At 37.5% G+C, this 13,534-nt stretch overlaps 1 protein-coding gene across 3 annotated transcripts in view; it reads right to left on the bottom strand.

Moving 5' to 3' along the window:
* ACOX3 (acyl-CoA oxidase 3, pristanoyl) overlaps positions 1-13,534 on the bottom strand; it is a 32,002-nt gene that overhangs the window by 16,899 nt on the left and 1,569 nt on the right. For 2 of the 3 annotated variants that reach the window (XM_068188582.1, XM_068188583.1), the window contains exons 2-7: positions 12,551-12,717; positions 10,881-11,114; positions 9,870-9,941; positions 9,045-9,134; positions 8,442-8,585; positions 7,510-7,598 (exon numbers count right to left, since the gene is read on the bottom strand). In XM_068188582.1, coding sequence (XP_068044683.1) covers positions 7,510-7,598; positions 8,442-8,585; positions 9,045-9,134; positions 9,870-9,941; positions 10,881-11,114; positions 12,551-12,706 — 785 coding nt within the window. In that variant the 5' untranslated portion in view covers positions 12,707-12,717. Of the gene's footprint in view, positions 1-7,509; positions 7,599-8,441; positions 8,586-9,044; positions 9,135-9,869; positions 9,942-10,880; positions 11,115-12,550; positions 12,718-13,534 lie in introns of those variants that run through there. The other variant, XM_068188584.1, reaches the window with a different exon arrangement.

Here is a 13,534-nt window from a genome sequence, read left to right as displayed (position 1 = left end):
TCTTAGGCTTTCTCTCTGCAAATATGTATCTGGAACATGCTTAGCCTCGTATGGTAAGATTTCATGGCAGCATTCATAGAGTCATTAGGCTGGAAAACACCTCCAATATCAGAGTCCAACCACTACCCCAGCAGCACCATGTTCGCCACTAAACCACGTCCCCATATGTGACATCCACACATCTTCTGAACTCCTCCAGAGGTTATGACTCCACCCCTTTTCCCTGAGCCTGTCTCAATGTCTTAAAACTCTTCCAGTGAAGACATTTTTCCCAGTATTTAACCTAAACCTCTCCTGGTACAACTTGAGGATACTTCCTTTTGGTCTGTCATTTGTTACCTGAGAGACAATCAATAAAATGGCAAACAATCCTGTTATGTGTTTTGTTTTACACTGTAGTAATCAGTTCAATTCACTGAGCAAAGTTTGCAGTTGTAGAAATTTTTTTAATATTGACCTGTGCTTGAGACTCAAGTGTTCATAAAAAGCAAATTGAAAGCTACTACTTTCTAAACCTATATACCAACTGCCTACTTTCAGGAATTCCAAGACTACTCACAATGAACATGTGACAGATGTGTGCTGAAGAAAACAGCTCCCAAAATGACCTAAACAATTTTACCCACTTTCACTTGCTGTAATACAATCCCAAACAGTTAAATCTAAGGGAAGTCTTCTGTTGTAAAGAGTGAAAAACCTTCAAGAAAGTTTTATTATAATCTGACACAAATATAAGGAAGCTAATTCTGTACCACATAAAAGATGACCTAAAATTATTATGATTAAAAAGTACAAGCACATCCTTCTTTAATAACTTCTTTCACAGGTAGTGAACAAGAATACTGAATTTTATGATAGCCTATTTTCTTAAAATCAAAATGAATTAAAGTAACAGGTTTTTAAAGTTTAGATTTTTTTCCCTTGATATTATCCATTACAGATATATTATATAAAGCTATGTGGATATGCATATCAGATGGCAGAACCAAAGCAGAGTGGCAGAACTAGCAATTAAAAATTCAACAGAAAATTTCCATGTGTAAAGAAATAAGATATTTTGCCTATAAGCACAAGTGTCAAAAATAAAAGCAGAACCTCATAGGACTGGTGGGTTAAGTGACCTTGTGAGATTGCTGCCAACTGCTGTTATGCTCCTTCTCCAAGAACTTTGCTATTGGGAATTGTTAGACATACTGGCCAATTGGAACTTGATACTGGAACATATTAAAAATAAATAGTAAGATTTAATGAAGTCAATGATCATGTTTTTAATGGTTATTAGCCTAGAAAGCACAGACTTGGCCCACATCTGTCAACGCATTTAGGAGAAAAAATCTTAAAGAACTGAAGAAATATCTTACAATAATGGAACTGTATACACAGTCATGGGGATATCATGTACCAGCAAGTTTGGAAAATGGCTAAATTTCATACAGTGATGACAAGACCAGAGATTTGAAAGCTGCCCTACTTAGGGCCTCTTCAGCACAGCAGATAGCGTGACTGAGATTAAGACCTCTCAGCAAGACAGACAGACAGCTGTCACTTTACATAGATATCACAGGGCTCTGCAGTAATGTGCAATTTTGCATCATGTAGACACATTTTTTACCACAGATAAAAAAAACCTGTATCACATAGATTTCTACCAAGAGCAGCTGAGCAGAGTAAAGTGCCATTCCAATAGTAGCATTCTTGTTTGGGTTCTTTGGCCAGTAGTTTAGAGGACATTTCAAACTAAATTAATCTCACTGACTTTAAATCACGCAATAGTAATTCATCTGGTGTGCAGTAATGCTGATAAAAGAGGAGCAGCTGGAAAAGCTACAAGCTCTTTTTGCCAGTACTAAAGTAATAAACTGTTACCTATAGTACAAATAGCTCAAACATGCTTTGGTGAACTTCAGACTCACTAAAATGCCTTTTCTGCCAGCTTTTGTTACTGACTACATTAGAGATGGTGCAATCATCTCTAATGCCAGACTTCCAGCCAGAAACAGAAAGCAGGTGAATGGTATTGGAAGGCTGTGAGTCAATTGATATCAGGGCTGTTTATGGGATACAGTAAACCTTGGGAAGAATAACATTTCAGAGGTTTGATTAAAGACTTGCAGAAGGAAAGAAAACTGCCACATATTCTAGACTGACACTCACAGAAAGGTTAGAGCTGAAAAGAGTTACAGTGAAACTGGGGAAAACTGCATGGCAGTGTTTTAGCTTTATTTTCTACAATCAAGGCTCTAATCTAAGAATGCAGCTCCGGACAGTAATGCTCAGTAACAATGATAAAATAACATAGCAGTTTATAGGCCTCCTGATCCTAACCTAATGGACTTCACAGGCACACAAATACCCACTCACACTAAAGTTCTTACAGTCCAAGTGCTAGTCTTGTGAGGAGCTCTGGATGTGCAGACTCCTGCAGCTGTCAAGGGCTGACAGAGCTCTGCTAAGGAACAAAAATGATTGGGTCAACTTCATTGCAGATGTGAGGCTGTATTCCTGTGCATCAAAAAACAAATGTGCGACCAGATTTAAATCTGCCTTTCCCCATTTTCACCCACATCAAGTGCCTTTCAGTGTGAAGTAGCTATTGCTGAAGAATTTTGAGGCACATGAACATGACAAAAATGAGGGGATAAGGCAGCACTCTGCAGCAATGTGACCACAGCCTAGTAACATATGCAGCACTGTATGCATCCACATAGTGTCCAACCCTGACTGCAGAAACTGCAAAGCAGGGAAATGTCAATGATTCTGCTGCAAGAAGCATGGCTTTAACTTAAACTTAAAACATGCAAGATGTGTTTGCAACATACCTGTGGAAGTGACACTTTTCACAAGGACTAAAGTGTTCGTGGTGTATTCAGATAAGATAAATACAGGCACAGGCATTTTAACATTCTTTTTTCTTCTATAGCCACTTCATTGCTATTGCTATTACAATTGTTTAAAACTTAGGTCAGAGGCTGTAAGTCAATAAAAAATATTAAACAAGCCCAAGCTTGTTTGTTTGGGAAGCAGAACTGATTTTTAGACTTGATTTCTTACATCTCTGTTCTTTTTCCTGTACCAAAACAGCCACTTGTAAGGCTTTGCAGTGAACCAGACCTGACAAATTATCTGACTGAAGACTACAAAAATTGGTAGGATTTTTTTTTTCATTAGTTTTCAGGCAGTTCCAGTTCCCCTACGTCTACATAAATGTTTATCTCAGCAGAAAGAAAAAGGCAGTGTGGGAGTATAAGCAAATAACCAAAGAAGCTGATTATGGATATTACCTTCACTGAACTCCTGTTTCAGATTGAAAGATGAAGTTCCAAAGACTATTTAGGCTTCAACTATGTATTATAGCTCCTATCTTCTTAGTGAAATAACTGCAACAGTTGCAAAATCTAAATGAGCATTAAAAGGATAAATAGAAGACAAAAAGGACTAGACTGATTGATCTGTCCTTAAACTAGCAATAGCAACACCATAATGTATTATTGGCAGTGATGCTGAAATAGTAATGAAGAAACAAAGTATGAATTAACCATTTAAATGCAATTGGTAAAGGCTGGGAAGTCATGTGATGTATCCCGTTTTTGTCAACATACAAGGAATTATAGTGAGGGCTTTCTGAGCCATCTCTTTCCAGAAGAGATCTTTTTACACAATTTATTGCTTTTCTGTCCAATAAATCCCCTTTACCCATTTGTTCTTGGGCATTCTGTTTTGTTTTCAGTATCCAGAACACTGAATTTGGCCTCACTGATTAATAGAGAACATGCTGAACATCTTAGTGTGCTGTATGTGTGCAAAGATTGACTGTATTTTACTTTTATATGAAAGGATGTTAACCACCTAATAAAGCCCATCAGTTTTCCCAAGCGCACAATTATCATTAGATCCAGTTAACAATTCTTCAGAAAGACCCTTTTCTCCCCTACAAAGGCTTAAGGTAAAATGACAGCTTCATTTCTCTAGTTCTTCTCTTACAAAGGGTTTTATCTGCTCAACAAACTGTATCCATGTTATCAGTGGACACAGCCAAATGAGCTCAGAACATGTTTTACAAAGACAGGCATGGTAAGCACCATTTCAAAAACACAATTATAGCTGACTTTCACTCTTCCCCATGCAGATTCAGTTGGGCATCATTTCCATCTTTGGAGAGGGGAAAGCAGAAATTTGCTGTTTGTTACAACTGCATGTGAAACTGGCTTACCACCAGTTCAGTCAGTTCAGTGTCAATCATTTACTGATGTGCACTGAAATAATGGGTAATTTGGGCAATGTTCCAGTAGCTAAGGTATATTCTTCCCCACCCCCCCCCAAAAAAAACCCAAAAAAAAAAAAAAAAAAAAAAAAAAACCCACACCAAAGGAAGGAAACAGAAATGCACATCAACACATAGCCCAGTTCTTGCTTTATATGTGTGTCACCCTCCCATCCCTTATGCCTGCCACTCATTTTACTGAAAAGCCACAGAAATCCCAAATACTCAGGGATCTTTCCAGTAGGTTTTTATTTTCCCTCAGCTACTACCATTTTGGGTCCTCAGTGAGCAGCATATTTCAAAGACTCCCAGAGCACTAGCAACAGGTGGACATTTTAATATTATACAATAAAGACTGAAGCATTTGCATCCCCTGGTGGCAGTCTGATTTAACTTCAGTAACAAAACATAAACCCAGTCTAAACTCTCCATAAGAAAAAATAGAGTTCTATTTTTACCCCTTTATGCATTGATTACACAAATTATTGTAAATTTCCTAGAGCAAGAAAAATGTTTTAAAATATTTTACAGTGATTTTGTCTTTTTTTTTTTTTTTTGTCAGGGCAGCTAAAGTTACAAAGACTTGAAAACACCATGTGATTTTTGGATATTCAAATTAGGAAACTATGAGAATTATTTAGAAAGATAATTTTAGAAATTGATTTACATTGCAAAAATTCCCACATTAGTTCTGAAATTCTTTCTCTTACTAAAAACATTACACTCTGCATCAGCAGGAAACCAGCTTTCAGCCAAAGAACCCAAAAGATTAATTGTTTTTCAAAGCCAGAATGGACAACTACAATCAACTATTCTGTTTTCTTACATAGCATGAACCAATAGCATTTTCTAAAGACGCCCTGGAATTTCTTCCACATGACCTTCATTAGTGTTCAGGAACTTAACTCAGTGTATCCATACTGAAAATTATTAGCATAAATTTCTTGAAGCACAGGACCAAAATCAAACATCTCTGTCAGAGATGTCAGACTCTGATCCCCAGTTTGACCACATATCCTGAGTATAACTACACGGAAGTAGACCCGATTTACTAAGTGTTCATGGTAGTTGAACCAGACTTCACATACACATTCAAAAAAAGCTGGCAGTGCATGTCGTGGAGACTAACACCAATCTGTGCTTTCTCTGGGATAAACGAGGATGTAGGATTGCTAAACGCCCAAGGAGAACACCTTGACAGGGCCGTATCTGTGAAATGCCTCCCTGTGTATCCTGGCATTTTGAAGATCATGCAACCAAGAGTCCATTTTCTAGGGTAACATGGCTTGTTGTTTCTGCAAACAAATGCAAACTTCCTCTCCAGTCCCCATCCAGACCTTCATGTACCTCTGAGAGCCGACATCTCCAAGCCCTGATGCTTCTGACATCTCAGTGTGAGCAGGAAGGTTGCAGGACAAAACTTGGTTCCCTGGTTCTCGAGAACAGAGTTGGCCTGCCTCCAATCTTAGACCTCTCAAAAAAAACCCCAAAAACCTAGCTAAAGTAGATCAGGAACTCAGGCCCCTGGAGTTTTTAGCTAAATGAGGGGTATCTATGGGTCACCTTGGGCTCCCTCATACTTCTCTCTTAATCTGCAAGTGCTGTCTTAAGGTTTCTAATGTAGGGACTGTCTTAATGCATACTTAAGAGATCTAGATCCATGACTGGGGCTCTTTGGGCACTACTGTTTGAACATAATAAATTTTAAAAAACAACATATACAAAATAAACAGGAATGTCCTATGACTGCTTGAAATGATATTAGGATGTCAACTAAGATAAGGGACTCTATCTGACATTAAGAAAGGAATTCACTGGTATCTCACTTAAAGGTATTTTATGGATTATAATTTCAAATTATTCAGTTATTACCAATATTTTAAGAAATACTCTATTTTTTTCCCAGTAGATATTGGAGAAATTGATTTAAAATTATGTACATTTTAAAGTCACATAACAAGCACACTCTTCATTCCCATTATGCACATAAATCTATACTGCAATATAATAATGAACAGCAGAATTTAAATATTTCTATAGAAACATGAAGTTGACTAACATTTAGATTACTCAGGCCCATGCTGCTGTGCCATCTGGTGGCTACTAGTCTGTAATGCAGAAGCAGGAGAAAGCACCCACCAAACCTTAAACATCCCTTTTTTGCAAGTCTTTCTCATAGTTTTCCTCTATAAATTAATTTTGGGTTGTTTCTAGTTTTTTAAATTTATTTCTTCTGTGTCTTCAGGAAACAGAGAATCAATGATAATGAGCTAAATAACCATAAAATTCCTACAACCTTCTGGAAAGACAGTCAAAGCCATAATATTTGAAACCAGGATACTTTAAGATGTCTATACTGTGTTTAATATTTTAAACCAGGATACTTTAAAATGTCTATACTGCGTTTACTGCAGTGGCCTGTTTTGAAGGACAATACATCAATCCGTAAGGAACTGAATCAACAGAAAGAAGTCAATTTGAGGCATAAGGAAGTGCAACCCTTCCTTACCATTTAAAGTTTATGTCTTTGTAGAGAGCTACGTAATTAATCCAAGGGTTTAAATAATTTTTACATAATTACTGTTTTAATGCAGAAATCTACCTCTCTTTCCTCCCCATCAGACACCTTTGGTTAGTAAAGCAGACCCAGAAAGGCCCTTGGAATCCATGACTAAGAAATTGAGTACTTTTTTTATTTCAACTGTACATACATAATACAGAAGAAAATAAGTAGCCTTCTCTTTCTTGGCTGCAGTCTAGAAATCCCATGGTTTAAACAAAATACATAGTTTCTCTCTTCAGTCTCATTTATCTTAATCTTTACTGAAAATAAACCTTGTCTGGGGACCACCACTAGCATTCCTGTGGGCTGGAAATCAACAGAAAAATAATTAAAGTCTTACATCCAGATCGGTGCAAAGGGTGATAAAGTTCTTTACTCAGAACTTACTAGATTTTTTCCCATTATTATTGTTGATGAGTCTGCAACTGCAAGACTGCCTGGGGATATTCACAAAATACCATGAGCACTTCACATTTTAAAGAGTGAGAAAGGCTGTTTATTCAGACAGAAAATACTGAAAATCAAGATCTTTCAGTCAGTGTTGTTTTTTTTTTTTAAATATCAACAATTTTAAACCACTAGTGAAGACTTCATGAGTAAGGACAGAACAGATACAGGGGGATCTATGCATCACTACATTGTGATATAACCTAGAATGTTTTCTCTTTCAAATGTATTGACTTACCCATTATCATACCCATTCAGCCCAAGTTTCTCTCCTATGTCACCTACCATCACACCTGGCATTGGTAGGAGAGTTTTTGTATCTCGAATCTGTACAGAAGCGAAACAAAACATTTCAGTAATAGAGCAATGAAAGTTATTGCCTGAATTTTTCAAAGGTTGAAAACATTCCCAACTTGTACCCTGTTATTCATGATAAAGAGACCTCTCTTTTTTCAAGCACGTAATCCTGCATCTAACTTGTACTTATGCGTCCTCTTATTCAGGACATAGATACTTTAATGAAAATTACTTTGGAAGATGACACTAATTACATCACTGTTTTAAATATCCCTTAACACTGATGACTACTCTCATCAGACTAGCACTGAAACCTCCTTCAGGTGTACACAGACAAAGCAGAAACCAATGGAATTTTTATGTAACAATCAGCTTTGAGATATTACAATTCTGTAATAAACTTTGTTCAGTCTGCAATTAGTCTAGTCCATTTTACTACGTACAAGTTTTCTGTTGCACCAACATATTTTCTGATGCCTTTAATTTTATAAAATGATTTCTGTGGTAGAAGTTTTCAGATTTCATGTAGATCAGCCTGCGGCATTGGCAGACATAAATCATCTTAAGTCCCATGCAAGACTTTCAGCACTTCATATGACAGAGATGAGTTCTAACTATATAAGTACCATGATCATCTGGAGACTTTTCAGCTCTTTTGTATTTTCAGAAGTTTTTGCAGAAAACTGACAGTATAAAAAACCTTCATAAAATCAGTGAACATTTAAAAGAAATATCCTGGTTACAACTCCAATGAACTGTGAAGGTATTAATTAAAAATCTGCTGGAAGGTATAAATAACAGCATAACAGAGTCTTTAACTTGAACCCACTCTTCCCCAAAATAATAAAATTATTAACAATATTTCTACCCTACCTGTACAATAAAGGAATGTAATCCTTGGCACTGTCCATCAGGAGTATAGAGCTGGGCAAATAAAACTGCATGGGTGGCATGTTTCCCCATATTACCAACACAGAACTTTGCAGCTTCAAAGTCAGGTGTATTGATAACAAATTCCTGTAGTCAGGAAAGAAAAAGAAAATTATATAAATAATAAAAATCAGGTCGCAGCTGTTTTTTTTTTTCCATCACCCTGGCAATGTTCTGAAAACATTCATTAATGCCAGGATTTTATTCTGTACTGCATTCCAGCACCTGAGATCTCTCTTATTGTGTTCAACTTTGGAGAGAACACATTTAGTAAGGAAAAAAAATCAGAGTTCAAAAAGCTCATTACCTCATTGAAAAGCCTGAAACTCAGCTTTTTTATTGCTCATTTAAGCAGTTATAAAAAAGAAAGGCAGATTAATGGACTGGGAAGCATTTCTTACATCTTAGGTTAAACTGAGCTGTGAGTTCAAGTAAAGAACTGAGAGTTGTTTCAGCTGTGAGAGCTAAAGCCTATGCAGGGACCAACTCCTTACACAGTTTTGTATGGAAAGGAAGCCAGGTTGACAGCGTGCATCAAGGACTAACCTGAGTGCTGGGATCAAATGTGGCTGTAGTCCGTAAGCCTTTGGTGTTAGTTCCGTGGCTGAGTTCAGTCAGAGCAAAACATCCAAAAATCTAAATAAGGGGATAGAGGCCACAGTTCAAGACCACTTTATTACATTAATTGAAACTGCAAGACTTTCAAATTATTTCAAATTCAGCAATTGGAGAGTAACTTGGCAAAAAAAAACCCCATAAAACCAAACAAAACAGGAAGTGATAAAGAGCAACAAAAGAAGCACAAGGCTCAGTTTAAGTGCACTCAAAATTAGAGGGTCTGGCCAAACAGTGAATGCTGCCCACATGCCAAGACTGGACAAAATGTTTAGGACTGGCACCTTCTGTATCAGACAGGCTGCATTTATTCTGCAGAGTACTTGGTCCTGAGTCCCCACTGAACTCCATGTGGTATTTCTGTGGCATTAAGACATTTTTATTTTCCATTTTATAGCATTAGAATGGAATTTTTATGGCAACACGACAAGGTTAAGAATATCCTAGCAGGATACTCTTAAATGACTCTGGACAGAGCCTGAGCTGGTGTAATGTCATCTATATTGCCTTTTGGGAAAAGTTCCCAAATTTTGTCTGCATGTTAACTTGGACAGTCTAAAACATATCCAGGAAGCAGTTTATGAGCTAGTAGTGAGGACAGTCAGAGCTCAGTGCTTGAGACTGCTCCATGGTCTTTTCTTTTGCTATTTAGAAGTACCTGGGTATGTAAAGAGATCAGAAATAACACAAAACTGCAAACAGTGCAAACACAGTTCTAATAGTGTCCATTTCTCACAAATTATTAGAAATAATTACCTCCATCCTATAGGTTTGTTTCAAAATGTGTGCAAATCTCTTAGAAGCACTCATAATTGGACCTGCAAATGTCTGTAAAAACAAAATAATGAATAAATCAGTGCCCTGTGATGAAAAGCACAAACTCCACATGACTTTTAATAGTGATGTCCAGTAAAGAGACCAGGGAAAGTGGTCTGCACAGTAAACTATAATAGACTATAGCTGGGGGAGGTAAGTCAGGATTTGATCTTGTCAAGGCCCCTTCATAGAAGACTGAACTTGTCCCAGCTCTAACCTCTTTAAGCCTTCATTGCAAATGCTTAGAAATACTTTCCACTGGTCCTTAGTGATGTCCTAGTGTCCTTCAGCAAAGGACAACTTAAAGACTATTTTAGTTCATTTTACTGCAGATTGGGAACTGAAGGTAGCTGCTTCAGGATCAAACAAGAATGCTGACTTGAAAGCTACCTTCAGTTTTCTTACATGGACATTCACACAACAAAACTCTAACTCCTAGATGCTCCCCACCCTTGTGAATAGTAATAATTAATTAATTAAACTAATAATATTTGACCAGCTATGCTGAGCATTCTTTGTGAGAGACCCAACTGGGAAACAACTGATTAACAGAATTCAGCCACTGATGTGACAAATTTTTGGACTATGTCCTTCATTAAGACACTGGGGCTCAAGCAGGTAAGTTTCTGACAAATCTTAAGCAAACACACAGCCACCAACAACCAAGCTCTTTGGCTGCCCTAGAGAGAAGGTAGAGGAGTAAACAAAAGAAAGCATCAAAAATGTTTTCTGTGTCTCTGTCTGTACTGTTTCACCTTTACTTTCCAGGTGGGATTCCACAAAAATTACCCACAGCTCTCTGACCTTTCTAAACAGTTAATACTAATTTTGAAAAGAAGGGATGAGGAAAAGATCAAGTTTTAATATAATAGGCATAAAGCAAGAAAATTATTGTACTAGAAGTTACTTGAATTCAAACATACACCACTATAGCCCCTGAACTGTACTTACACCACAATGTAAGGAAAACTGGAGACATAGAGACCAATCATACATTCCTAGGCAGAGCACCATATTAAAAAACCTAAACGGGTTCTCCATCATCTCTTGCAGCGTGAGAAATTCATACTCAAAGAGCCTTTTACAGCGCAGGAAGGTCACCTCCTGATATTTCTCACGGCACAAGTCTTCTCCAGGATGATGTGCAAAGAGAGGATCATTTTCCAGAGCAGTGAAGATTCTGTTCTTGGAGGGGAAAAAACTGACATGTGAATATTAACCTAAAAGCGTTAACAAAACCAGTTAACTTTCTTCTGGAGTAACACTGGGTCTCAAACTACAATTGTTTGCTGGAAAACACAAACTTAAAAAGCAAAAATTCTAGAGAGTTAGGAAACTTATTTAAATTATCTGTCATATATACAGCTCATGCTGCTAAATTTTATGATATCTCCTTCACCATGAAGTAATTCACTCTGGATCTACAAGAACAGTAAGGCAAAGCTTACTTGTTTTGTGTAGCAGCTTCACTATCTATTGAGATAGTGTACATTAAGCTGCTGGCAGAATCTAAGGGGCAAAAGTCCCTCAGACTGAGGATAAAGGTTCAACTCCAGGGCTAACATTCAGTTATAAATATGCCATGATGGTAAAACCATTAAGCTACCACAACTGCTCTGTTCCCAGATGAAGGTAAAAAAAGGCTCCATTTAATGGAACCATCATATGCAGCCCATCAATGTGGAGATGTGTATCTTTTAATGTTGTAATTTGGATCCTTTTTGTATTAGGTAATATATTATGGCATTTTTTTTATCCCAGACCTGTGTCTTCAAGATATCCACATCTTCTTAACTGTCTTTCACATAAGGAAGAAACCCAGACTTCCTGTGCTTTCCTTTGAAAGGCAGTCATTCCCTTTCTCTGTGTAAAAAACTCTTCATGCCCACACAGCTTTGAAACTCCTTCAGACACAGAACACTTGAGGTTTTTTTCCTCTGTTCTAACACACACCAATCAGATGCAGAACCAGGCCTTTTTGATTTCTCTGATCTGCCTGCTAGGATTTTTGTAATTATGGCGAAGATTCAAGATTAATTAAATCTATGTAAATCTACATCACCTTCAGAAAGCTAATTCTTTCTCCTCCTATATCTCCAAGTCATGAATTTCCACACCATCTCTTATGCTATAGTTAATCTCTTTTCTTGGTAGGGTTAGCTTTCAGGAAGGTTTACATGCTAATCTCCAACTGCAGTGCCACATAAGCATTAATGCAAGCACAGAACATTGCAAATTAGGTCAAAGTAAGACAGAAATATTGTTTGACAGTGGCTTGAACTTAACTCTGTGCCTTGCAAAACCATGTGATCTATGATTTAATGCAAACAGTAAAGAAATATGGTAAAATATAGTTATTTCTCCATTTGAAATGAACACTCTAGTTCTGAAATGCACTTGCTGGTCTCCCCTCTACTGATGTTCAGTAATTAAATGAGTCTTATGAGACAGCAGAGTAGATTGCTTAAAAATTCAGCTCTGTTCTGAAAATGGGCCGTGCAAATCAAATTTCTTCATGCTCCATATTTACAGAGTATTATTAACTATACTCCCTTTAAAAAAACATACTTCTACTGATATCTCCACAATTAAAACAGGTTTACAATTCTTGCAAAGTTTACCTTCAGCTGGATGATATCTTCACCATCTATGAACACTGCCATCTCCTTCCAGTTGAAGGAAGCTTTCTTACGATATCTGGAAAGTGGGCCTTTAGGGAAATCTGCTAGCAAATTATCCCATGAATTTTGGTTGCCAGTCATTTCTTTCTGATTCATTGTTAGCTAAACTGCAGCAAACAAGAAAAGATAAAAAACAAACTGAAGCACCACATATGTCTGTGTCGTAAGCATAAAAAGAAATTTAAAGTGTTAATTAAATCCATGGACTTGTTTAAATGTATGGGTACAGCACTGCAGAAGCAACTAAAAGCTTGCCCTTCCCTTTTTCTAATTCAACTGGCTCGATACAAAGTAAGACAAAATGCCTTTGATCCAACATAAATGAATTCCATCGTCTTTGTTATTAAAATATTAACTAAATATGAAGCAGGGACACCACTGGTTATCACTATATTGTGTATTAAGAAATGAGTTGATAAAAGACCCAGGTGAGAAAATACCAGGTCTTAAAAAACAAATAAAGGAGTAAGTCTGCTGGCAACTTTGTGTACATCTATGGGTCAGGCAACAGCATTACAAAACTGCACAGACCCTGCAGGATTTCCCTGTCAGTGGGTACAACTGGACTGTTTCAGAAGAGGAGACTTGCTTTCCATTAAAGCCTGGCCCAAAGAATTAAGATGCTGATCCCCTGCTGCTTCCAGAAGCTGGTGTTGGGACAGCCCTGTGCTGCTCACGGCACCCCCAGCGATCCCTGTCACCACACACGGCAGAGATCTCTGCTGTGCCTGGAGGGTGCAGAACCCATCGCACAGGGCAGCAGAAGCTGGCCACGATTTAACAGCATTGGCTGAAAGGAGCAACTCAAAGCTATAGGTAGGATATCCTGGCCCAGGGCTGGCCAAGGGCTCACTATAGACTTTGAACATAATGAAACAGAAACTACTTCAGCAGCCTGCTTTTTCCATCCCTTTTTTTCCCCTC

Source organism: Anomalospiza imberbis, chromosome 4 (genome assembly GCF_031753505.1).
Source record: "Anomalospiza imberbis isolate Cuckoo-Finch-1a 21T00152 chromosome 4, ASM3175350v1, whole genome shotgun sequence".
Lineage (NCBI taxonomy): Eukaryota > Metazoa > Chordata > Aves > Passeriformes > Viduidae > Anomalospiza > Anomalospiza imberbis.
Note: the sequence above shows the minus strand (reverse complement) of the source record. Positions and strands in the feature narration are given on the sequence as shown.